The sequence below is a fragment of the Paroedura picta genome, chromosome 6 (assembly GCF_049243985.1).
Source record: "Paroedura picta isolate Pp20150507F chromosome 6, Ppicta_v3.0, whole genome shotgun sequence".
Lineage (NCBI taxonomy): Eukaryota > Metazoa > Chordata > Lepidosauria > Squamata > Gekkonidae > Paroedura > Paroedura picta.
In genome coordinates, this window is record NC_135374.1 from 27,564,911 (window position 1) to 27,592,118 (window position 27,208).

General features: G+C 46.2%; 1 protein-coding gene across 4 annotated transcripts in view; it reads right to left on the reverse strand.

Annotated features, from left to right (window-relative positions):
• SMAD9 (SMAD family member 9) overlaps positions 1-25,774 on the reverse strand; it is a 35,892-nt gene extending 10,118 nt beyond the window's left edge. The window contains exons 1-2 of one of the 4 annotated variants that reach the window (XM_077341898.1): positions 25,446-25,774; positions 3,046-3,634 (exon numbers count right to left, since the gene is read on the reverse strand). In XM_077341898.1, coding sequence (XP_077198013.1) covers positions 3,046-3,457 — 412 coding nt within the window. In that variant the 5' untranslated portion in view covers positions 3,458-3,634; positions 25,446-25,774. Of the gene's footprint in view, positions 1-3,045; positions 3,635-9,515; positions 9,537-25,441 lie in introns of those variants that run through there. The other 3 variants (XM_077341897.1, XM_077341900.1, XM_077341899.1) reach the window with 3 other exon arrangements.
• Positions 25,775-27,208: the final 1,434 nt, after the last annotated feature.

The following is a 27,208-nucleotide window of genomic DNA, read 5'->3' on the forward strand; positions in this document are numbered from 1 at the left end:
ACATGTTAACTCAGAGTAAAGAAACTGTAAATGCAGTAAGGAATTCCACAGTGAGAGACCTATGAACTCACAGATTCTCTTCTCCATTTCCAGAAAGTGTCTTCTCTTTATCAGATGTCACTTCTCTATTTTCTCCCCATGCCTACTTTCATGTTTCAAGAACCGTTCCCTCAGGATTCTCAGACAGACACAGGCATGGCATCTTATTTGTGAAGAAGGTGTGCAGCCTCTTGTCCTTCACAATAGGCCAGGAGGCTGCCTCATGAGTAGAACCACCAGAAGCCACAGCTCAAGGCCCTCTTACCCCTAGATCAGTGGTCCCCAACTCCCGGTCCGGGGATCGGGACCGGTCCATGGATCAGTCAGTACCGAGCCGCGGTTCCTCCTCATCCTCCTCCCCGGCTGATGCCTTGGGGGCTGCCCTGCCACTCTGCTGCCGGCTCACCTTTGGTGCTCTCCAGCGGCCGCCATGGCCAGGGCTCCCCCTCGGTGTGGCACTGCGCAGCTACTGCTGGCAGCACTCCCCAACAGGCAGCAGGGAATCGGGCGCCGGCAGGAAAGCAAGTGGAGCAGGGGCTCAGGTGGCAGCAACGTCCCTCGGCAAAAGACTAACCCGCCCCCCGGGCCTCAGTAAAATTGTCAAGTGTTGACCGGTTCCCAGTGATAAAAAAGATTGGAGACCACTGATTCTAGGGCATAGTGGAATCACTACTATGGTAGGAGCTCACTCAGTGAAGCCAGGAGGCTGAGAAACCTGTAGAAGCCACAGTTGCTTTCCTTTCCCAGCTATCATATCGTGAACACTTCACCTACAGGAAGCCTTAAATTGTGAAATATTAGAGTATTTCTTTAATCTTTCTGACAAATAGTAATCAGTCAAGAAAAATATCTGCGCAAATATTAATTATTAAATGCTGTCTTTCCAACAGATGAGTTTAGATTAGATTTCAACAAGACACAAATAAACAGCTTTGGGATTTAGAAGTAGACTCCAGGATCTAGAAGTAAACTGGAAAACACATTTAGAATGTCAAAGCTCCTCTACAATAGGTTGTATTCCTTAGATGGCAGCCCAAAACCCGTTTTAAAATGCATATTGTTCATTGGTTTATAACAGTGAAATAGTTTTTCATAAACTGCTAAAGGGTCACCAGTACTCTCTTCAAGGGAAGGGTAAGCTCTAGCATCAAAGGAAGTGAGGATGCAGGATGTTGCTCAGAGGGTTGAGGGTGGTACAGAAGTCAGACATTCTCTTCTGGGCCAGCCCCACCCCTGAAGCAGACTTAGCTTCTGAGGGCAAGACCAGCAAACACTGCAAAACCCTCTCATCCTAGCAGCTAGGGAAAAGGTGAGGAAGCATGCAGATGTTGGATTGCTTCCCCTTCAGTAATAAATAAGGGTTGCTAGTCCCTTTGAAGACTCTGTTAGCAAGACTGTAGTACAAAATGGACACCCTCTGGAATAGCCGAACTGGCTCCTTTTTTCGAGGGCTTCCTTGTAACCATCTAGCCATGAATTTTCATGGATTCTATTTCGTCCCAAAATGAATGCAGAAATCAGGTGTGTCTACTTCGGGAAACAGCAGTAAAATGATCAGAATGGGATAAAGAATTCATGAAAAATAACTGACAATAAAAGAGGTATAAAGGATTGGGCGTGGAGTAATCGAAGTTCCGAAACTTTGATTCAGCAGATTTCTTGAATCTGATTTGGGAATAGTTTTTGCAAAATTGGGTCAAGTGGCTGCCAGTATACAGAGATGGGGCCTGTTCACGTAGGCAACACAGGTTTTGTAGCTGCACAAGAAGGACTAAACGGGTTGTAAATGTTGGCTCCAAATCAGTGGCAAGCTCGGTGAGCATATTTGCAATACAGGCAAGATCCACTTTTTAGCAGTCACCAGCACATCTTAAAGATGAAATACAGTGAAGTGTCAAACCTGTATTCTAGAGACATGTACCACTGTGTAACCATCACTCAGCTCATGAAGCACTTTCCTCTGTCTACCACAACCCAGATGTCTGAACCTAATTTGCTATTACAAAAACCACCAGCAATCACACATCAAATAAGTACAAGCCTTGGGGCAGTCAAATGTAAATTCAGTGGGAAGCTAAAAAAAAAAAAAAAGCAAAAACTTCAGCACCTTGGACAAGGGCAAATATTAGAAAAGCTTATGAGAGGCAAATGAAGATGTAAAACAAGAAAAAAAATAGCTGTTTATTGGATCACCCACATTTGAAACATCAAATAGCACAGTTACTTAAAAAAAATCATTGCACAAAGTGCACAATCCACTTGCTAAGCCCTGACATTGGGTGGCAATAAATGGCATTGTTCAGCTTTCTAAAAGGACAGTTCACAATTGGAATAGCAGGAAGAACATTGGAGTGAACTGGACTAGTGGGAAAAGTGATTGTGTCTTTACAGACCATGAAGCCCAATTGATGTGTGTGGCATAATGTAACCCATTTGCAGGAACCCAGCCAACTGCACAGTAGAGATGAACTTCAAGTCATGCCCACAGGAAAGCAAACACTTTATCTTACAAACTCTGCCCAGACATGGTCAACTCCAATTCTCATCATGCTAACCATAGTTTGGACTGGGATCATACTGAAAATTACCACTGATAGAAGGATTTCCATCCGCAAAACATGGCTTTCTTTTCTTCTCCCTCCTCCTAAAGCATGAAATTCCACTCCTGGAGGCTGGAGAACTCCCTTTCCATAGCAGCATAAATTAGAAGTCTGAAATGCATGGATCCAATTCAATGGCTCCTAACTGCTATAGGTACTCTTAAAGTTAGGAGTAACTAAGTTACAAATTGCCAGAAGTTAGCAACACTGGATCTCCTCACATTATTATGCTGTAATGTACTTCCTATCTGATTGCTGAAATAAGCCTTTTAGGTTTAAATGAACCATGTTTTTATCATGCAGTAGTAAAACCTCTTTCCAGATAACAGCAGAGGAGTTACAGTCCGTTATGTGATACCCAATGCGGTAATCACCTTGACTGAAATGATATAGGTGATTTACTTACCTGGGGTTTCCACCCGTCGATAATGGTAGGGATTAATGCACACTTCTTTCTGCTTGGAGCCAAAGGGGAACTCACAACATTCCAAGGGTTTTAATTCGTGGTGAGACTGTAAATCGGGCCAGCGCCACACTCTGCAGTAAATGACATGCGGTAGACCTTTACGATGAGACACCTGTAATCTCCCATCCAAAGAGCGTGGGATTGTGACACACTTACTGGGCTGTCCAGGACAGCTCAGTGCCCTCTCCAGCTCCTCCATGGCCCCTTTCTTTTTCTTCAGCTTCTTTACCAAGGAATCAACAGCTTTCTCTGCCCACTTCTCCTCTTCATCTCCTTGCTTCCAGCCCAGCAGTCTCTTTACTGCTGGGCTGGTGAAGGAGAACAAAGAACTTATAGGGGTGCTGGAGTGCATATGAATTGGAGGTGAGATGTACAGTTGCAAAGCAGGGCCCAAGTATCTCTCCCCCGCAACAAGGCTTGGATGAAAATAGAGGAAGGGCAACAGCCTGCAAAATCAGGATCCTTCACACATTATCTTGAAGGTCGTTCGGAATGTTTCATCTCAAATGGCTTCAAATGTTGAAGAAGTCTGCAATTAAAAACAAACAAACAGGATTTAGTTGGGGGACACTGAAATTTTGACACTCTGCACTCTTCTGACACTATTCATTTTGTTTTTCAAGTATGAATGTCAAAACTAGACTTTTAACTGCTAGCAAAATTCAACAGGACCTCAACTGAAAAACAAACCACTATCATTTAGCTGTGGGTGTCTATGCCACTTCTTATGAAAGCTTGCAGGAGAAATAATTTGGGAAGGATCTCCAAATCTCTTCCCTATGATGCCCTCTCAGATATCACTCTCAGACATCTTTGGTTTCAAATTTTCTTCAAATCCAGGTACTAGAAGTGGAATACATTATGCCAGTGGTCCCCAACCTGCGGGCCGCGGCCCGGCGCCGGGCCGCAAAGGCCATGGCGCCGGGCCGCGGCTCCCTCTCCCCGCCCCCCCCCCGCAGTAAAAAACTTCCCAGGCCGCAAGCTTGCGGCCAGGGAAGCTTCTTACTGTGGGAGGGCGGGGAGAGGAAATCAGGGCCGGGCCGCGCCCGTGCAGGCCGCGCCCGCTCGGCCCGATCCGTGGGCAGAGCCCGCGGGTGCGGGCCGATCCGTGGGTGCGGCCCGCGGGCGCGGCTGGGCGCGGCTCGCGGGTGCGGCCCGCGGGCGCGGCTCGCGGGTGCGGCCAGGCGCGGCCCGATCCGCGGGTGCGGCCCGCGGGTGCGGCCCGCGGGTGCGGCCAGGCGCGGCCCGATCCGCGGGTGCGGCCCGCGGGTGCGGCTCGCGGGTGCGGCCAGGCGCGGCCCGATCCGCGGGTGCGGCCCGCGGGTGCGGCCCGCGGGTGCGGCCCGCGGGTGCGGCCGGGCGCGGCCCAAAGCATGGGCGTGGCCCGCGCGGGCGCGGTCCCTGCGGGCGTGACCCAATGCCCTGCCGGTCCCCAGCCTAATAAAGGTTGGGGACCACTGCATTATGCAACTTTATGCAAGAACAACCAGTATTTGCTGTGTTTATTCACTGCTTCAAATTTGAGTCATAAGCAAAAAAGGAGCAACCCAAAGGGTGTTTATTGCTTAGAATCGGAGAGTTTTGTGATCAAGAAGCATTCTTGGGGATTTTTTTTGCATGTAAGTACTGATCAGGATGGATAGTAGGGGTGCCAGTCCTCAGGTAGGACCTGGGAGCCCTGGAAATAATAGGTCAGCTCCAGATTAGAAAAAGAAGAAGTTGGTTTTTACATGCTGCTTTTCTCTACCCAAAGGAGTCTCAAAGCGGCTTACATTTGCCTTCCCTTTCCTCTCCCCACAACAGACACCCTGTGAGGAAGGTGAGGCTGGGTGAGCCCTGATATCACTGCTCAGTCAGAACAGCTTTCTCAGTACTGTGGTGAGCCCAAGGTCGCCCAGCTAGCTGCATGAGGGGGAGGAGTGGGGAATCAAACCCGGTTTACCAGATTACAAGTCCGCACTCCTAATCACTACACCAAGCTGGCTCTCTAAAGATATCAGTTCCACTGGAGAAAATGGTGGTTTTGGGGGAGAGACTCCACTGAGTATTATAGTCCACTGAGGACCCCTCCTGTCCCAAATCCTGCCCATTCCTAGCTCCACCCCTTAAGTTTCCAGATATTTTCCAAACCAGAGCTGTCGATCCTAATGAATAACCATGCTTGTCTGTAGCAGCAGGAAAGAGTAAGAGTCTAATAACACGTTAAAGACCAACAAAATTTGTGTCAGGATATGAGCTTTCATTGAGACTCGTGATAGGTCTCTTATTTCCTTAATTTTCCTTTCTTTCATGTATAGTAGCAGCAATGCTTGTATTTAGTCTCTTTTGCTTTTGACTAGCAGTTCAGTTTATGAGTTTTCAGCTTTGTAAGAATTCATCAGCACTTTGTTCCTTAAATAGTAACTGAGATACACCGGGGATTTACTCAGGAAGCAAGCCTTGAACTAACTGATGGGAATTGCAATGAGAGTATGCATATGTTTATTTATTGAAGTATTTATATTTCACCTTTCTCTTAGGAGTTGAGGCAGCAAACAAATGTCTGAGGGACTCCTTGTCGCCCTATGCCCCCCTCAGGGCCCACAGCCCTGTGGGTAAAAATTGGCTGGTGGTCCCTGGCCCGAAAGAGGTATGTCTGGCCGCAACCAGGGCCAGGGCCTTTTTGGTCCTGGCCCCGACCTGGTGAAATGAGCTCCTGGAAGAGGTGAGGGTCCTGATGTAGCTTTCTTAGTTCGACAGGGCCTACAAGACGGAGCTCTTCTGCCAGGCATTTGGTTGAGGCCAGAGCTATTAAGACCTGGAACCTTCTCAGTGCAACTATAACTATAGCACTATAGCACTATATGATCTCCCTGTTTATTTCCCCTGAGACACGGGTTTAAAATGGGTTCTAGGGTCCAGAGGAGTGGATTGCTGACATCTGTTGTATGCCTTGTTATTTAAGAGTTGGGGTTTTATGTTTTATTGTGGGGTTTTTTTTACTGTAACCTGCCATGAGCTGGTTGTTTGGGAGTGGCAGGTAATAAATCATAAAAACCTAGATGGCCATGGTAGTTCAGAGCCACAGTGATACTTGGGGCTAACCCTGAGGGGCATTTAGAGGCTGCAGCTAGGACAGAATACTACAGCTAGACTGCTTGTCAGGGCCAACTATTATAGCAATGACACTACCAACCCACTCCTGACCATCTTCTCCCATATGTTCCTGCCTGGGACTTAAGATCATAGGGAGAAGCTGTCCCGACTGTCCCATAAGTCAAAGAAGTTTGAATTTCCTGCATTCTGCAGGGGTTAAACTAGATGACCATGGACATTCCAACTCTATGATTCTATGGTCGCTATATAAGAGGGGGCCTTTTCAGTGGCAGCCCCATGATTATGGAACAGCTTCCCCAGGGAGATGCACCTGGCCCTCATCCTTTAGGAAGCAATTGAAGATAGTTTCATTTCGGACTGTATTTGGTTAAGCTTATTAACAACCCTGGTTTGTGATTTTAAAATTTTGGCTTGTAATGCGTATGTTCTGTGTATGCAATAAGCCTCCTTGACTCCGTAAGGAAGAAAGGGGGCAAATAAAAATTTAAAATACATAAATATGGATCCCTGGAAGCAGTCCTTATGAGTAGACATCGAGGAACACTGCCACCAGTTGACTGCTTTTTTAGGTTTTAATAAAGGAAATGTGTATTGCAATACCAGGGAGAGGAAGCCCAATGCCTGCTAAGGACTTTTTTTGAAAAACTTAAATCAGAGTAAAGGCCTACTTCTGGAAAGAGGCTTTCTTTCTACAAGCCTGCTCCAGACATAAAAATATCATTCATTTTATTGAATTAAATGGTTTGGAAATCGTGTTTATTGCTATAAACCACCTTGGGTATTCAATGAACAGAAAAGGCTACGCATGGAAATACCTTAAATACCCTTCAGCTCCTAAAATCCCTGAAAACAAATTATTTCAACACTACAATCCCTGTAGAAGGAAACACCTGGGTTTTGGTATTTGGGGGGAAAACTACAATATGACAACAGTTTTTTGTTTCCGGTTTAATCCAATCTGAGAATCACTCCACAAACAGTAATGAATTTAAACACTCTGTCCCAAGTCTTTCCAGGTCTAAGGGCTAAATGAGTATATGGTGATGTTGTAAAATTCACCTTTAGTCTTATCACCTAGAATTCAAGCACACACTTTTTATGCTGACAACTTATTCAGAAAAAGCTTGTGACCCATGAGTGGGATCTGACAGAGTTTAGGAACCAGTGAGTTAAATTATCCTTTATGCTCAGGAACTAGTACATGGGGTCACACACATAGCTATGGACTCGTTTCAGAGGGGAGCCATGCTGGTCTGCAGGGGAACAGCTCGATTCAAGTCCAGCAGGACTTAAAGACCAACCAGATTACTGAAGTATAAACTTTTTGAGATTCAAAGCTCCCTTTGTCAGAGCTATGGGCCGATTCCAGTGTCTTGAAGTAAACTGAAAGAGGAGTGATGGTGGGAAGTCTGCTACTACCTTTGAAACGGGAAGTCTTACAATTCTGAAGAAGTATACATGCACACAAAAGCTTATACCTTGAATAAACCTTTGTTGGTCTTAAAGGTGCCACTGGGTACGAACTTTAATCAAATCACATAAAAGAGAAAACAGCAGCAAATCAGTGGGGTCACTCCATTTATCTGAAGGCACAATGGTTAACAGACGTAAGCAAGGTTTCCATCCTGATAAGTTAATGTAACTTCACAGCCAGGCAATCGTCAGATCTTAAAACTAACATTTCTGTTGGGGAGCGCTGTCCTCTGACTCTTTTAACTCCATTTCCAACAAGGTTTTAAATAAACATGTTTATCATTTTTCAGTCAGATCAAACGGGTCACTAATGACATCGGCAAGACTTTACTATTATGACTGTTAGCAGAAGAGAAACTTAGGACAAAGGGATTTAGGCAAAATAAAACAAGAGTAGGTCTGTGAAGGGTGTAATAGAAGCCTAAAGGTACATCTACTTCTTAATTATCTGTTCTTTTTCAGTGATTCCTTTAAAAATCCCAGAAAAGCATACAGCTGTATTTTCTCGAAGCCCTTGCACTGGCAGAGGATCTTGGATCCTAAGAGTACAAGAGCCTGTGTGGGAGTTTGAATGTGAAAACCCAAGATACAAATCCCTTTGCAGCTGCTAGTTCCTCGTTCAGAGGCCAGCAGGCTAACCTGACAGGTTTTAAACAGACATAGTTGACAAGTAAGGCCTTGTTCCTGGGCTCCCCCACATACTTCATCCCTTCCTCCTTTTACAGAGTACAGTGGTGGAATACCCATGACATGAAAACGCAACAACCAGGGTCTGCAACAACCAGAGTTCGTTTACCCCCTGCAGAAACTGGAATCCTAAACCACAGTTTCATCTAGGCTTAGAATTATAGTTTTCGGGATGGAACTAGCTCTGGTTAATTAAAGGTCCAACTAGATGTTACAATGTTCCCAGGTCCAACCTGTGGGCACTGGCACCATTTTACCGCTCAACTAGGCCATTAAAAATCATTGCAATCATCTGATCAGGAATGGGCTGGCAGCACAGTGAACCAGGGAATCTTGTTCCCCCTCTCACACTTTTTTTCACTTGAAAGGGAGCAGGGAAGGGGTGACAAGGCTACCTGGTCCCTCTGTGCTCCAGGTCGGATCAGGACTGGACTCCTGCACCAATTTTTAATGTCCAGGTTCAGCTCTAAAACAGCTTCAGTGTTCCTAGGATGGCCCCATGGATGCTGTAATGGCTAATGTGGCCCTAACTCACCCTTATATTTGAGTGACTAGTTTCTTTTAAACCTGTATTTTTTCATTGCACTTCCTGCAGCTAAAAGGGCTGAGGGGCATTCACGACAAGCCCCTCCCCCTCCAGCAACAAGCTAGGCTTGTGCACAACATTAACAATATCAGTTACCTTAAAATGGTGTCTGAATGCAACTAAGATGGCTGTGAAGATAAAATTGAATAGTCCCATGTAAACTGCTTTTAGCTCTTTGGAGAAAAGGTGGGATTCAATTGAGATGAGAAATAAATAAGAGCATTCTGAGAGCCGACACAACCACAATCAATGAGAGATTCTAAAAAGAGAGTTGCTAAATTGCATCATGCAAGGTCTGACGAGGCAGACTTGACTGAGGGTCCCTGTGGATTTGCTGTTCTGTTTTGAAAACATTACGGAGAACAAAAGGACTGGACTTCCGTTGGCAATAGCCTCCGCTGCTCTCAACAAAGTGGCTTTTATCATCCAGCAGCCTACTGTGTGCCACAGTGAGTCAGCCAAAATGAGCAAGGTACACCATGAGCATAATTGCACTGGTGGGAAATAAAATGACAGCAATCAGAAAATAAAGAGGTAATAGATAGTTTAAGCAGAAATTGTTACTGACGTCCTTCCAGAGACTATTTTCTCATACAGATGATGTCAGGCCCCTGGAAGGATAGAACGTTTTCTATTGCGACGCTCTTTGTTCAGGGAGCAACAGGACACTCTAGACACAAAAGACAGGGGTCACGTTAGAGCTGGGCTTTCCGTAACAAGTCTAGAGTTCTACATGACACCCCAAGTCACATCCACCAAGGAAACGTTAAATTGCTAGAAATGGTTTTGAGACTTCAGTGGATGAATACATCTACCCATACCATGAATTACACATCTGAAAACATGGCATGGTAATGAAATTATCTAGCAGAAACCCCTGAAATGGATAGGAAGTGAAAATGCTGGTCAGTCAGAGGCAGAACAGAAATGGCATCTCTTCCCTCAGGGCACACAGCAGCTGCAGTCCTCTTTGACATCACTTTCTACCTGATTCTTTTAACCAGAGATACCAGGGTTTGGGGTTCTTCTGCTTACTGAGCAATGCTCTACCACTGAGCCACACTCTGTCCCCAGCCTAACCAGTGGCCCAGAGTGAGGGATGTAGGGAAGGTAAGTTAGAGGAGGCTGACAGCATTAGCCCATCTGAACAATTCCCACATCTGATGTAACATATTCCAGAATGCTGGAAGCATTCTAAACTCTTAGTTTTTTTCTTTTCTATAGTGCCTCAAAAAGCTTGCAGGAAGCAGCCTCCAAAATCCTCAAAATGTTGAATATTCCAGACTTTGACAGCATACATGTGTGATACATACCCATCCATTCTGTCTGGAACCATAAGAACAAAATGTACAACTTTGGCTACTATGCAACAAACACGGAAAGGACAAGAAACTTTAGGGAAGGCTGGGATTATGGTGGAAGTCCACCTTGTTTGGTCAAGACAGAACTCCAGAATCCCTAGTATGTTCTGGATTATGTCAGGTCATCTGTTTACTTGTCATTTAGAAGTCCGAAGAAACTGCTGCTGCCAGAAATGGCAAGGCAAATGCAGTCCTGTGAGGGGCTGCCAACTTTAAAATGTTTAACGCATTACTACAGAAATATTTCTGTCCATCGAAGGTTTTACACCAAAACACCTTTGCAAATTAGAAAGAAAATGTGACAAAGTTGTTGTTTGGTGTAATACACCTATCATCAGTCCTTCATAATTGTCATGGATGAAGTTGCAAAAAGATTCCTATTCTGCACACACTGGATAATGCACTTTTAATAGTTTTTGCAGCTGAATCTTCCTGCGTGAAACAGGAAAATCTGCTTCTAAAGTGCATTGAAAGTGCACTATCCAAAGTGTGATCCCTGGTTATTTTTGCTGCAACAGACTAACACGGCTTTCTCCTCTGGAGGGGCCACTGATGTTGCATTGAGAGGATTATCAGCTTCTCCAAACAAAAGGAATGTAAGGAACACTTCTGCCCCTGGGAGATGTATGAGTCCTGCTCTCTGACTCAGAATGCTGGTGCGAAGGAGATCTACAAGAGAAATCAGAATGTGGAAAAACATATGCCACTGAGAAAAGAGGCTATGTTTTAATTATACATTAAAGTACAGCAACAGAAAAAGGCATATAACCCTTCCCCTTTTAGGGAGTGGTGTTACATTCAGGGGCAACTTCCTTTGAAGAAAAATGCCATATATATATATATACACTTTAGTTACAGTGCAATCCTAAGGACAGTTTCCTAGGAGCAAGCCCCTTGAACAGACCTGAGTAGGATTCTGAGTAGATTTACCTAGGATGGCAGAGTTAATGAAACTTATTCATAGACCACTTGTCGACTAAAAAGTCCCTAATAGTATACAACAAAATAAAATAAATTAAAAGCCAGGATAATATATTAAAAATCATATGAAATGTAAGAAAAAACCCTCAAAGTATGGTAATAAATCAATCTGTAAATTTTTAATTAGAAGATACTGCAAAGGTATCAACAAACAATTCCTCTGCTAGATTGCATGTTTATTCTACTCTGCTCATCTTCTACAGTTAGGAGTGGCCCTCCCTCACTCTGTGCATTGATTTCTATGTTGATATCTCTTTGTAGTTACTACTTCAAGTTGACCTTTGTAATACTTCTCTACATCCTTCTGTCCATTGCTTGTAACTCTAATTATAAATAACAACTCTGAACATACCGTCCATGAATCTTATGAAATCAGCTCTGACTCATAAAAGTTTATGCTGGAATAAATTTGGTTACAGGACATCTGTTTCAGTCTACAAACAAACAAAAAGCCAAGGCTTCACGTCCCCAATTTCCAATCTCACCTTTCCCCTGATAGTGTAAACATGGTGGCACAAGAAATGCTTGCTGAGAAGAACTGTTAGTGGCCAGGCCCCTCCTCCCTCGGGGGGAAGCTTGCCCACAGGCACCTTTCTCTAAGATCACCTACACATCACCTTCCCAGTGCTCTGCAGTCCCTTTGCTTGGCTGCAATGTACATATGGATGTCAGTTTCACCCAAGCTAATCTGCATTTTACAAACCCAGAGCAGAAATTAAAAATGAACACTTCTATGACTGGGCAAAACTCTGCTATATTAATTAAATCTTTCAGAAAGAAAGAAATTCAGAAATCCTTTACTGGCATATAAAACTGATACAATAAAATTAGGATACAGAGATATCTAGGTCAAAGTGGAATAAAATGACAAAATGAAGAAAAAGAACCCGGAAGAAAATAATAAATATGCTACAAGTTGTCCCTAACTCTTATCCTGGTGCAACTTCATACGACCTTGCAAAAATTTAGCCACACTTTGTTTCAATCTTTTTGAAACTTGGGGGTTATTTTGAGGAGCGGTTCCATCAGCTAGGCTGCATATTTGGTGCCTTAACCTCAAATCTCATGCACACCAGATCGCTGAATAGACTTAGGCTAGATTTCACATTGACTCTAATAGCTCCATAGGGTATAATAGAATCAATTTGGGAAGCCCAAATCGATTTGGGTTTTAGCAGGTGGGCTCATGATTTGAACAGGAGAATTGCAATTCGGCTTAGGAAATGGCAGGAAAAAAAACCTGAATCAGTATCGATTCGGCTTATTTTTTAGCTTGGCTGAACCAAATCACACCCCCCCACACTGAAAAGGGGTATGTGTTTATAAGAAACATGTGAAAAACTGTTTTAATATAAATGTGAGGTTTTTAAAAAATCTTTTATTTTTAAGGTACAGGATATTTTCTTTTTAAATAGGAGTGAGTTAATAGGTGTTTTACTGGGCTAGTAAGATCCCCCCTTTAAGTGACTTAAATACCAGGCTAGAAAAGGCTGCTGGATGATGTCATCGGTCTCAGTGTCACAGAAAGCACCAGATCGGTCCGCAGGCTCAGGAGAGAGCTGTCTAGACAGATGTCGCACTAAACTCTTGTCTACTGGCAGATGGTGGGGGGAGCAGGATACTGTCCTAGAGCTATTACTAGGATCCAAAGAGTGGCAATTTAGATAGCCACAAGAATTTAAGAGGAATAATACCTGCAAAGTTATCGGTCTCTACCCAAAAAATTAATTTGAAGTGCTATGCTTTTGTTTCTAAGCTAGGTTTACACAGCACTGAAAAGATATACATAAGCACGTAATGGATTTTTGCAGCTATGTTGTTTATTTGTTCAAGGTCGTTCAGGTTTCCATAGGGTCCCTGGACTTTTTCCACAGCGTGAACTTTGCTGTCCTGGCTGCCATGCGGGAGCACAAATCGGGGGAAGATGAGGTGCACCAGGCCAAATGCTTTCCCATGCAGGAGCAGGAAGAGGCGGGGCAAACTGCCCCGGCTCCAAGTCCAGCCTGCAGCTCAGCACAGAGCCTCCAGTGCACAAAAGGTCCTGCACTTCCCAGGGAATTTTCTACTTGTGTGCTCAAATGTTAAAGGTGCTTAAAAGTGCAGACCTGCCAGGGCAGAGAAAGGCAATTCTCAGCACCACGTCTCACTTTAACACAGCGACCTGGGCACCCTGCTATAATTTGTGAGTGCTTCCTGTAGCAGACCAAAACAACAGGATCAAAAGCCCCGCTTTGCACATATTCTAGTTCAAGGGATGGCCTAATGCCCAATAAGATTTTTAAACTTTCTTGTATTTGAATACAAATCATACAGGGGGAGCTATATTAGTCTGTTGTGCCAAAACCCAAGAGAAGCCTTGTTGGATTGTAGAAGGTAACAACTTTGGTATGGGTTATGTTGTGTATGCAACCCACTATTCAATGGGTTAAATCTATCTAACAGTGGGCTGCAGCCCCCTACCCCTCGCTCTACAAGATTCCTTTGAGTAGCAGACACCCTGTGATAGCTGCATAAATTGTAAAAACGCACTTAATTCTTCTGCATTCTGTGTGCAGCTTTTCTTCATATTCTGAGCAATTCTAAAACTCCACCCTGCAGGAGGGTTCGGGCAGAACATCAAGAAAACTATTTGTCTGCTCTACTAGCTGATAACTGCCCACAAGAGCTTCAGCAGCATGAAATTTTGGGGGGGGGATGGTGTGTTCCAACTACACAATCCCCCTCCGCTCTCCTTTCCCTTCCCTCTCTACTCTTTGAAGAAAAGCCTTTTCCTGTATGCCAATCTGTCCCTATGGCCACCTGCTCTGCTCTGGTTGAGAATTTTCTGCATTCAGATTCTTTAAACAACATCACAAAAACAGAGGCCGTGATCTGAAACAAAAATGAGCCTTCGGGGAGGGCGGTATATAAATCTAAATAAATAAATAAATAAATAAATAAATAAATAAATAAATAAATAAGTAAATAAAATTGGTCCGTTCTTTAATTACATATAAAAGCCTCCAGGCATAATGCTTAACAGAGGAAAATGGGAAAAACATCGAAATTTGATGCAGTTACTTGACAGAACACTAGCTTGCAGCAGGAATATCCGAGCTCAATTTTACCCCATTGTATTTGGGTTTTCATTTTGTTTCACTTTCTGCTCTCAAGGGTGGCATCAGCAACAGCTAAGCAGGCAAAAAAAGTCAAAGGGCCATTCCAGGATTGCAGCCATTTCACCAGAAAGGCCTGCTGTATCTTTGAAATCTGAATGATTTAGAAAGAACTCAACCTTCCCTATAATAGTGTGTCAGTGAAAGCAGAACCTGTTGAATTTCTGTCTGCCAAGGAGTTATTGAAGACAGAAGTCCTTGAAGGGGAGAACTGGTGGTAACTATACACACACTGTAGTTAACAGCTCATGAATTTCCCCTTGGGTCTGTCCCATTGTACGCTGCCAGATACCCCATACTGTAAGTAATTGCTTTCTTTGGAAGAAAGAGCTTGTCCATTGCATAGGCACTTAAATGTGCTACTGCAAAGCAACACAGAAATGCTAAGCCATCTGAAGGTAACTGTACACCTGAGGGTTCACTATGATTCCTGTTCCACATTTCCATCGGAGTAGAACTGTCACATTAGTATTTTGTATGTCTACTGAGAAAAATACGGTTCTCCCATCCCCAATTAACTACTGGATGGTTTTTACCCTCTTCAGATAGCAAGGCATCATTTTAATGCAGCAAAACATACCCACCCTGAGTTTGTTGGAAAGGGCAGGCTATAAAAATAAAGTGATAATAATGATGATGATGTTCCATGGAATTGAAGGATTCTGCCCATCTCCATATTACCTCTTTTTTGACTCTAGCTCTTTGGGGCATTATATCTGATCCAAGGAGCCTCTTCCAAGGGACCCTATGGAGGTTTGCTTTCCCGGTAGGCCTTTTAGGACTTAAACGGCAGCTGCCTGTGCTGCATTACAAGCTGCTTTCAAAAGTCCCTAGAGTTTCATTAGTCTGCCATGAAGAAGAAAGTGGGTGTTTAGTTTAGATACAAAATCCAAGCCTTATGAAGCATCCAGAGCAAGTTCTGCAGTAATTCTCCAGGCTACTGCTTTACTGGGCAATCCTGCAATTCATATCATGTAAATATCACTGACTTTATAGGAACCTCGGAACTGCAGAAAGTCAATTGGTGCCTGCCTCTACATAGAAGCATAGACTTCCGAGGTGTCTGCCATCCATGTACGAACCAGGGACAATCTTGCTTAGTTTCCACGACCGAGCTAGCTTGAGCCATCCAAGAAGACATTAGCAGTCTACTAGAGCAGTGGTCCCCAACCTTTTTATTACGGGGGACCGGTCAACACTTGACAATTTTACTGAGGCCTGGGGAAGGTAGTCTTTTGCCAAGGGACGTTGTCACCACCATCGCCTAAGCCCCTGCTCCACTTGCTTTCCCACCGGCACCCCTGACTTCGCACCGTCTGCTGGGGGGTGCTGCCAGCAGCAGCTGCGCAGTGCCACGCCAAGGGAGAGCCCAACCATGGCGGCCGCTGGAGAGCACCAAAGATGAGCCAGTGGCAGAGTGGCAGGGCAGCCTCCAAGGCAGCAGCCAGGGAGGAGAACGAGGAGGAGCCGCGGCCCAGTACTGACTGATCTACAGACCGGTCCAGGTCCCTGGACCGGGGGTTGGTGACCACTGACCACTGTACTAGAGTATCTTTATGCTGATGAAGAGCAGGGTGAGTAACTTTCAGGGGCTTTTTGCCCTTTGACAAAAATGACACCATAGACACAGTGTGTCCCACGATGTCAACAAAAAATACAGTTACTTACATCAAGTACCATAGGGGCACTTCTTGATGTCTTAAATATCTTACAGTCCAGTGAGTGCTCCCAGGATAAATGTTCGTAGGAAGTACATAATGTTCTTGTCACCGGAATATCATGACACTGCAATATCATGAACATCACCGGAATAAAACCATGACATTGCAAGCATTTTTCCTACTCAGATGTTTAGGTCTTCAACATTAGTTGCTAATGTATTTTTTCAGTAATTGCAGATGATCAAAGCAGGGACAAACTTAGGAGAGCAGCATTTTGATTGCTGAGTGGCTGGAAATTATGTTCCTGTAGAAGGAAATATAAAAAAAGGACAATGGAACTGACAGGGAGATATTTCAACTCCAAAAACTAAGGGCAATCCTGCACATTGAAAAAAATAGCATTATGCCAGTACAATGGCGCAATGTTAAAAAATAACACACCTCCGGCCATTCCTCACCTTGTGGCTCTCTTGCTTTCCTCTGCCGCCTTCTCGCACTTCTTGGCACTCTGCATGCCTGCTTGAAATGGCGGAAGAGAGCAATGCGCTTTACCCATGACTCTCGTCCGCCTGTCAGTCAAGGCAGGCAGCCAATCACCTTTCTCCATGTTTTAAAGAGTCCGCAATGGCAGCTATTTTTTAAGTAAAATTTCTCTGTTGAGACCCCTATGCTTCTAATCATAGTTGCATAGTGCTATTTCCTTACTGTTTGGTTTGCTGGTGGTTCTCCTCTCACTAGTGCTACAGAGTTTGGAGAATCCATTCTATGTACTTCCCCAACTAGCACTTTAACATGAAGGATGTAGCTACTGGTTTGCTGCTGGGATGCTGGGTGTTGACAATGTCGTAAGAAATGTCAAAAATATGGTGTCTGCAAAAGGTAATAATTTCACTGTATTTTTCACGTGCATAATGGCCCAAAGAATTTTCACCCCCGCATGAGATATGAAGATGGATTAGTTAGGACAGTGGTCCCCAACCTTTTTATCACTGGAGACCGGTCAACGCTTGACAATTTTACTGAGGCCTTGGGGGGGGGATAGTCTTTTGCAGAGGGATGCCGCCGCCTGAGCCCCTGATCCGCTTGCTTTTCCCGACAGTACCCCTGACTTCCCACCACCCACTCGGGGGCGCTGCCAGCAGCAGCTCCGCAGTGCCACGCCGAGGGGGAGCCCCAGCCATGGCAACTGCTGGAGAGCACCAAAGGTGAGCCGGCAGCAGAGTGGCAGGGCAGCCCCCAAGGCAACAGCCAGGGAGGACAAGGGGGAGCCACGGCCTGGTACCAACTGATCCACGGACCGGTCCCGGTCCCCAGATGGGGGTTGGGGACCACTGAGTTAAGACACAGGTCTTCGTGTTCTCTTCAGCAGAATAGGACCTTCACACTCCCATTCTACATTTACAGACAGCCAATACTAACATCTGACAACACTCATCATCAGTTTGGCCATGAGAGAATGAATCCATGACTTCTTCCCAAAAACAGGTGATTGGTGCTGCTGGAGTTCACATCACTCTTTGCTGGCAGGAGATGAAAAGCCCATTGTGTATACTGGCACTCAGGTGGTGCAAGCAAGCCCAGACATGTCAGGTTTTGGAAGCTAAGCAGGGTTGCCTGTGGTCTGTATTTGGATAGAAGCTCACAAAGCAAGTCCAAGGATGCTACCCTGAGGCAAGCAATGGCAAACCACCTCTGAACATCTCTTGCCTTGAAACCCCATAGGGCAGGGGTAGACAAACTGCGGCACTCCTGATGTCCATGTACTACAATTCCCATGAGCCTCTGCCAGCATTCACTGGCAGGGGCTCATGGGAATTGTAGTCCATGGACATCTGGAGAGCCGCAGTTTGACTACCCCTGCCCTATGGGGTCGCCATGAGCTGGCTGCAACCTGACAGCATTTTGCACCACCACATGGTAGTACACTGGGTTAGGTCCAGCGAGAGAGAGAGATTTGTTGGGGTAACCTGACTTGAGCCACACAAGAAGCTCCAACTGTATTTTATCTTTTCACTCATGCAAACAACCTTTCAGCACCAGTAACAGCACTATTTCACTCACATGCAGTTCTGTTAAGCATAATACCAAGGATGTGGAAACATATGCAACTGACAGTCCTTCTGCACAATCTGTGCAGGGCTACACAATTCCTAAACAGATTAAAAAATTGTTTTTAGATTGTTCAATTTTAGCCACTACATCTACTAAGGGCAAATTACTGACAAAACAGAAGTCGAGTATCACTTTCTCGCAAGCATTACTTCACAGAGACCGTGCCAATAGGCCATTATGATACATTCAGAAAAACACATCACATTCTCAAAGTTTTACATCTGTAGGCTTTTAAATGGACCACATTTCCCCATATATATATATATAATAATAATAAAACTAATAAATCCTGAATGCTCAGAGAATGCAATAATCCCTAGACAAAAATGGAACTTGGACAGATGACACACAATTAATAGGGGGGAAATGTGAACTAATTTAGCAAATGGAAATCATAATCTACAGAAGCTTTCAAAAGACACAGTAGAGAATACTGGCACCCCAATTACGGAATGGTCAACCAAATTCAATTACCGTATTTGCCGGCGTATAAGACGGCTTTTTCCCTCTCAAAAACATGCCTCCAATTGGGGGGGCCGTCTTATACGCCGGGTGCACTTCAATCTGGATGCGGTGGCGGGCGGCGGGCGACGGGCGGCTCCCCCCCCGACACTGGGCTCACAGTGGCGGCGAGCGGCGGTGAGCGGCGGCGAGCGTCGAGCGGCGGCGAGCGGTGGCGAGGCGAGGCGAGCGGCGGCGAGCGGCTCCCCCCCACTGGGCTCACAGCGGCGGCGAGCGGCGGCGAGCGGCTCCCCCCCACTGGGCTCACAGTGGCGGCGAGCGGCGAGCGGCGAGCGGCGAGCGGCGAGCGGCGGCGGGCGGCGAGCAGCTCCCCCCCACTGGGCTCGCGGCGGGCGGCGGGCGGCGGGCAGCGGGCGGCGCCAGCTCCAGCTCCCCCTCACTGGGCTCACGGCGGCGGCAAACTCCACATTTTGAGTGAAAATGTTGGGGGGTCGTCTTATACGCCCAGTCGCCTTATACGCCGGCAAATACGGTATTATGCTATGGAGCAAGCATTGGACATTGCCAATACTAGTTATGACCTGACCCGGATAGCCCCGTCTCATCAGATCATGGAAGCTAAGCAGGGTCAACTCTGGTCAGCATTTGGATGGGAAACCATGAAGGAATATCAGAGGCGGGCAATGCCAAAACACCACTGAATGCCTCTTGCCTTGAAAACCCATTTGGGTCGCCATGTTAGTTGCAAACTGATGGCAAAAAAAAGTGGTAGTAGTAGCTGTTCAAATTTTTGCTAGTGTGGTGCTTAAAAACATTGCAAACATGGGAGTGGGGTTTTAAAACAATGGAGCAGTTATAGAATTTAAGACAAGCGTGTTCAATACCAAGGAATCTGTGGGGGGGGACATATTGGAACCTTGAGATCCATTACTAAGTTGGCTGGTGAGGATCAGTCTAGGATGGAGTCCTCCTGATGCTTCTAAGCCAGGGGTAGTCAAACTGCAGCCCTCCAGATGTCCATTCGCTGGCAGGGGCTCCTGGGAATTGTAGTCCATGGACATCTGGAGGGCCGCAGTTTGACTACCCCTGTTCTAAGCAGAGACAGAGGGAAGAAAAATGAACGAGCCTTGGCAGGGACTCATCCAGCTCACTGCCCAACTAGCTGGGGTGTTCCTATCAGGGGTGTGCAAAACCAACCAAACAAAAAACCCTGAACCTGAAAAATTTCATTATTTCCCAATATTCCTGAATCCTAATACAAGTATGGTATTAAATAAACAGATAGGGCTTGAGGGGGAGGTGTTGAGGTAAAGGCACCAAATTTGCAGCACGGCTGCTAGTGGCTATCTTTAAAAAAACCACCAAATTTTAAAAAGACTGGATCCAAGGTGAGCCCCCAAAGTAGGTGCCCCTCCATTGTTTCCAGTGGGGGGGGAGGCATTTATACTTTAAATACCTTTAAAATTTAAATACCTTTTACAAGTTGCAGGACCACAAGTGAACACCAAAGGCATTTAAAGTCCAAAAGACTTTACCAATTAATACCAGAAAAATACCATCTTGGTATTTTGGGGGGTACTTTTTCAGCTCCGACTAGCACACTTCTCTTTTCACTGGCATGATGACTTATGTCATAGAAATGCTCTTACCCTGGTCACTCCCATTCTTCCCCAACACTGGTGTAAGGGAATCCAGCCCTGCCCTCACCTAAAGATGCCACTCTCATCAGTAAGCAAGCTTGGGACAATTCTGAATATAAAGGACAATTGTGTTTCTCCATTCCAGGGCTTCACTGTCTCGTTCAGAATTATACATAAATACAAACATGTCCCCATTCCTGTGCTTCTCCATCTCATTCAGAATAGTACTTATGCATTATGTGTCCATTTGCAGCTGTACAGGGGGACCTTGTATAATATTGGGACAAAGTAGAAAAAGGTACATAAATACAAACATGTCCCCATTCCTGTGCTTCTCCATCTCATTCAGAATAGTACTTATGCATTATGTGTCCATTTGCAGCTGTGCAGGGGGACCTTGTATAATATTGGGACAAAGTAGAAAAAGGTAGCAAAAAGGGAGTGCAAGCCAAGTGCACACGTTTGCCTCACTTTTTATAACAACTGTAACATTTCCATGACATTTGCCAGGTTTGTTTCTTGACTCTGTGTCAGCAAATGCTGGCAGGGGCTCATGAGTATTGTAGTCCATGGACATCTGGAGGGCCGCAGTTTGACTACCCCTGGGCTAGACATTACTAGCAACTTCCATGTCTCACATGCAGTATACCTGCTACCTGAGCTAACCATCCAGCCTTGGCTATTATTAAACAGAACAGAGCATGGAGGTTGGTAGGGAAATGATGGGCAGTTCAAGATGCAAAACTGACATCACTGCACACTGGCACGAAGATCAATCTCAAATTTAATTTATTGTCAAGACCGTAAACCACAAAATAAAACATATTGTAAATTATCATTTCAATCCAATAAAAATAATGCTTTAAAAATGTTACTGCACCAAGTCACCATCACTATTCATTTCAGACAGTTATGATGCTGTCCAAGTGTGAGGGTCCCCTATACAAGTTTACTACCCAGGATCTTGCTACAATCCCCCTGTTCCATGCACCATTAGGATGGCACCTGGGTGAGATGGCGGCTAGCAACAAACTAGGATTGCTAGCCGCCTGGGCTCTTGCAAGAGGGCCACTTAGCAGAAGTACAGGCACAGTTTCTTATTTACACGGAACTGCTAGTCAATCAATCAATTCATAATATAGAAGAGTTGGCTCTTATATGCTGCTTTTCTCTACCCGAAGGAGTCTCAAAGCAGCTTACAATCTCCTTCCCTTTCCTCTCCCCACAACAGATATAGGTGAGGCTGAGAGAACTCTGATATTACTGCTCCGTCAGAACAGCTTTATCAGTGCTGTGGGGAGCCCAAGGTCATGCAGCTGGCGGCATGTGAGGGAGCAAGGAATCAAACCCAGCTTGCCAGATTAGAAACCACTGCTCTTAACCACTACACTAAGCTGGTTCTTGGATGTGAAAGCACCATCTTACTAGCCTGGGCAATTAGTTGTTTTTGAATGTTGGTGCAAGCACTGTCATGTTGATTTCTCTCTCTCTTTTGCAATAGAGCTGTGGTCCCTCATACAACAGTGTCTGTTTACTTCATTCATATCCTACCTTTTGCCCCACTGGGGACCCAAAGCAGCTTAGTTTCTGTTCTCCCCAGTTTTATCCCTGTGACAACTGCCTTGTGAGGTAGGTTAAGCTGAGAACAGTAACTAACCCAAGGTCACCCTGTAAGCCTCCATGGCAGACTGGGGATTCAAATCTGGGTCTTCCAGATCTGGCACTTGAGCCAATGCACCACACCGCCTCTGATGAAAACAGGAAGAAGGCTTTTGCAATTATTGTTCTCTCTTCTTCCATTATTTGTATACAGGGTTTCCGAGCAAGACCTGTGAAATAGAACTGGTAAACTTTGCTCAGAAGCAATGCTTACTGGGATTTTTTTCAAGAGCTGTTATGAAGGAAGGTATCTTGCTACAATTACAACTCCAGTGATATATCGATCATGCCATAACTGAGGCTCACAGAATTATCAAGGAGGGAAGGCAGTACAGGCATGGCCTGATATCATCAGATCTTAGAATCTAAGCAAGGCCAGGACTTGAATAGGAGACCACCAAGGAAGGCTCTGCTGAGGAAGGCAGCAGCCAACCTCTGCTTTTCACTTGCCTTGAAAATCCCTTGCTGGCTTTGCCACTCACCTAGCAGATCCATGCACAGAATATTTTCTATGCTTCATTAATTTTGGTATATTGTAATTTTACAGGCCCCTCTAATCTGTGCTCTAAAATTTTATTTTCCATCTGCTTAATGCAAAGATTGGCACTGGGACAAACCAAGGTTATTTGGAACAGTCAGATGATATCAACATGAGGGCTTTGGACCACATATGTGATGGGAATTCAGATTCAGATTAGGACAGTGGCATGTGACGAAAAGAAGCTTCAACCCTACTTACACCTCTCCCCCCCCCCCATGATATTGCCTCAATTTGAAATGGCGCTGGGAAGCTGCTATTTTCCCTCCTGGGAAACTTGCATGTTGCCATTGTTACATGGAACTTTTGACACAAGGGATCATTTCAAACCAGGAAAAAAAATGGGGGGGGGGGTGTTGAAGCTCTATGATACTGATTCAAATTGGGTCCATACGTCCCTCAAAACATTGACCTCCTAGGACAAGTGTTCTATACTTCCATGTTGATGCCCAGTAGCATCTTAAAGACCAACAAAGTTTTCAAGGAATACAGTTTTGAGAGCCATTCACTTAGTCAGATACAACAAAGGGGACTTATGATTCTCCAAGGCTTATAGGCTGGATATCGTCTTGGTCTTGAAGGTGCGACTGGGCTCGGTCTTCTACTGCAGACCAGCAATCATAAGAGCAATAAGTTAGAGACGCAATTTGTCTGGTACTTTGAAACAGATGTAATGATGGAAGGAAAAACTACAAGGGGAATCCTTTGGGAATCCATTGGAACATTCTCATGCATAAGCTCCATTAAAATTAATGTGAACTGCAGTGATGCAGTTAGGTAATTTTAGACTATGGTCTTAATGGTCTTATGCCCCCTTTCCCCCTTTGGATCTCAAGGTATACATCACACGGGTCCTTGTAGTGTGTTTTTGGGGATCTCAAGTTGAGTTCATGAGTCAGGGTTATCGACTCTTGACCCAAAGTGTGGCCCTGACGGCACCACTGGTGAATTGCACAACAGCACAGACAAGCCTTCCAGTTATGACAAGTAAAAAAAAATGCGCTCTCTGAGCTTTCCATGTGTCTTTACACATTTTAATCAACATTCAAGCACTTTCATTTTTTAAAGAGATGACTGAGGAAATGCAGAGCAGGTTGACAATGATGGGGACCCAAAAAGGTTTATTTGAATATGGACCAATATCCTGCCTACTGCTCTTGGATTTATTGTCTTTAAAAGACTCCTATAATATTAGCACTGTAGAAGACACAAAGACAGTAAACTCTTCTGAAAACTGTCTTTTAAAAAGAAACCGGTCTTTACCTGTCTTTCTGCTACGAAATATGGCATCTTTCTTTTATCTGCAGTGCTTCCTGGACAGCCACAAACTTGACTACATTCCAAAAACATGTGTATCTTTTCCTAGGTCTCAGAGTTATGTGAAGATTAATTCAACGAAAGATTGCTCCTGGCTTGTAATTTGTGTGTGCCCCCCCCTTTCTGTATGCCTTGTGGAACAGGTTTTATTATATATGCATTCTTCCTTGACTTCCAGAAGTTCAACTATTTGCTGAATATAATCTCAGATGGCTGCAAAACAAAACAGGAGTCCCACAACATTCACAACACAATATGCTGGAATAAACTCTAAAGTGCCCCTGGAGTACCACTCCAGGTCTCCTGGTCTTATCTCATTGTCTGAATATTCCTGACTGATCATTGGCACTGGAGATCCTTGTGGGAATATTAAAAACATATTCTTTCCACCCACACAGGAGCTTAATGACATAAAAGCAAGTACATTTTCAAAGCTCAAGTTCCAACGTATATGTATGGGCTCCTACTGATGGGAGCTCTGAAGAGATTTAGTAATTGGGTCATCCCAGCATTGTTGGAAAAATTATATATTTAATATCTTAACCTATGCACGACTTGGGGCAGGAAACTGCGATTTAACTATTAAAACTGATGTTGTAAATTCTAAGCCTGAAAGATAGCATTTAGTTGTTCAGACTGCACGAATGAAGAAAAATGACCATCTTTCATGACAAGCGATGGTCCAGCTGCTTCATTACAAAAAAAACAAAAAACAAAAACCAACCTTCTAAAAAAAGTTTCTGCAAAAGGCGCTCTCTCTTAATTTAGAAAGCAGGGAAAGGGAATCAAAATAGAGGTTTGGAAAGAACCTGGCAGCGTTTAACCAGCCATAAAAACGTTGCTTCTCTCGTCCCTCCTTTCCATCACAATGCTGGCGTCAGTTTGTCTCCTGTATCTATTCTCCGCCCGCCCCGCTCCGCGCGCTCCCCCCCCCCCAAGGATCTGGCATTTTGCAAGCTAAAAAGAACAGAAGCCGGGGGGGGGAGGGGGCGCGTGTCAGCGCGAGGAAGCGAAGCGAGTCCTTCGCGGAATCCCCGCTTTCTTGCTTCAACACTTCCTCCTCTTTCAAAGAATGCGGAGCGAGCTCCGGGTTCAAAGACGAGCCGGAGGTCAAGGGCTGCTCAACGGCACCTCCTCCGCTTCCGTGGATGACCTCCGTCTCCGGCGCGATCGCGGGGCGGGGAGGGCGCGCGGAGCGAGAGACGCGAGTCTGGCTTCGGCCGTTCCCCCTCGGGGCAGGGCTGCTGCTCATGAACGGCCCGCCGCGGCGGCGGCACGACGGGGCCGATTCCGGACCGTTGCAACGCAACCCCGGGCAGGCGACGCGCCAAGAGGAAGCCGGCGGCTGCCCAAGCCCCCTCGGAGGCTGAGCACCTTCAGGCGGAGGCCGGCCACCGCCGCTGCCGCCCTGGCAGACCGGCGCCGGCGAGGCAAAAAAAAAAAAAAAAAAACCCAAACAAACCAGGGAAGGGGGGGGGGAGGGAGTTTGCAAGTCTCTCATCTGAGGCGGCTGCAGGCGGCCGAGCGCCCCGAGCGCACACCAAGGGAACGAGCGAGCCCGCCGGGAGCCCCCCTGGAGGGCGGAGGGGCAGCAAGCGCGGCGCTTACCTGCCTGGCTGCCTGTGGCGCGCCGTCGTCTCCCTGCCGCTGCCTGCCCCGACTCCTCCGGAGCGAGCGGCTCACGCGGGGCTTGGGTGCCTCTGGCTGGCTGTTCTCTCTCTCTCTTTTTTTTCCTCCCCCAATAGGGACGCGGCGGCGGCGGCGGCCAGAGCGATGGCAAGCGCAAGAGCAGCCCCAGCCGGCGTCAGTCAGGCGGGAGCCGCCGAGCTTGTATGAGTGCGCCGACCTGGAACGCGGCCAGGAATCCCTTCTGACTGACGGCCTGGCTGGGAGGCAGCCTCGCCCGCCAGCGCGCTCCAGCCCCCGCCGCCGCCGCCGCCGCCGCCGCACAGGCCCAGCCAGGGGGAGAGAAGGGGCGGCGGGGCCCCTGCGCGCTTGACCCGCCTTGCGGGACCCCGGGACGCGCGGCTACGAGAGCGGCTTCCTGCAGCCTCCCCACACGCGCACGCCCATGTTCGCTTGTTTCAGTGCCAAAGTGTCCAGGGCAGCTTTGGACCCCACAACAGCCCTGTGAGTGTCCTCCCCTCTTCCATTTTATCCTCACAACCACCCTGTGTGGTAGGTTAGCCAGAGAGAGAGACTCAAGGACACTAAGCAAGAGAACGGGGGATTTTAATGCGATCTGAAAATAGTTTCTGTTTATCATTTACCTATTCAGAATGAAGGTGTGAGCAGCTGAGACTGGGAATTTGCACACCACTTCAGCTTAAAAGTAAACTGTGTGTGTGTGTTGTGTTCTTTTGAGATGTTTTCAACTAACAGCAACACTAGGAATGAATGACCTCCCAAACACCTTGCAAACAGGCTTGTGGCTTACTTTACAGCAGGGTTAGTCAAACTGCGGCCCTCCAGATGTCCATGGACTACAATTCCCATGAGCCTCTGTCAGCATTTGCTGGCAGGGGCTCATAGGAATTGTAGTCCATGGACATCTGGAGGGCCGCAGTTTGACTGCCACTACTTTACGGAGTCAATCCATCTCATGTTGGGGTCTTCATTTCTTCCTGCTGCCTTCAACTTTTCCTAGCATTACTGTCTTTCTCGGTGAGTCTTGTCTATCTAGTCATAATGTGATTGAAGTATGATAGCCTGAGTTTAATTTCTACAGAGAGGTCAGGCTTGAATTGATGTAGAGCCCACTTATTTTTCCTTTTGCCGGTTAATGGTATCTCCTTCTCCAACCCCACATTTCACATTTCTTTACTGTCCAACTTTCACAACAATGACAGTCACAGGGAATACTATGGTGTGAATGATCTTGATCTTTGTTGCAGGTGAGACAGCCTTATCTTTTTATCCTTCCTACTTGCAATCTCCTTCTGATTTCTTGGTTATAGTATCCCTTTTGATTGAGGAATACCCTAAACCAGTGGTCCCCAACCCCCGGTCCGGGGACCAAGACTGGTCCGGGGATCAGTTGGTACCGGGCCGCGGCTCCTCCTCATCCTCCTCCCCGGCTGCTGCCTCTGCGGCTGCCCTGCCGCTCTGCCGCCGGCTCACCTTTGGTGCTCTCCAGCGGCCGCCATGGCTGGGGCTCTCCCTCAGCGTGGTACTGCATTGCACTGCTCAGCTGCTGCTGGCAGTGCCCCCAGTGGGTGGCGGGAAGTCAGGGGTGCCGGCGGGAAAGCAAGTGGAGCAGGGGCTCAGGCGGTGGCGATGTCCCTCAGCAAAAGACTACTTGCCCCCCCTGGGCCTCAGTAAAATTGTCAAGCGTTGACCGGTCCCCGGTGATAAAGAGGTTGGGGACCACTGCCC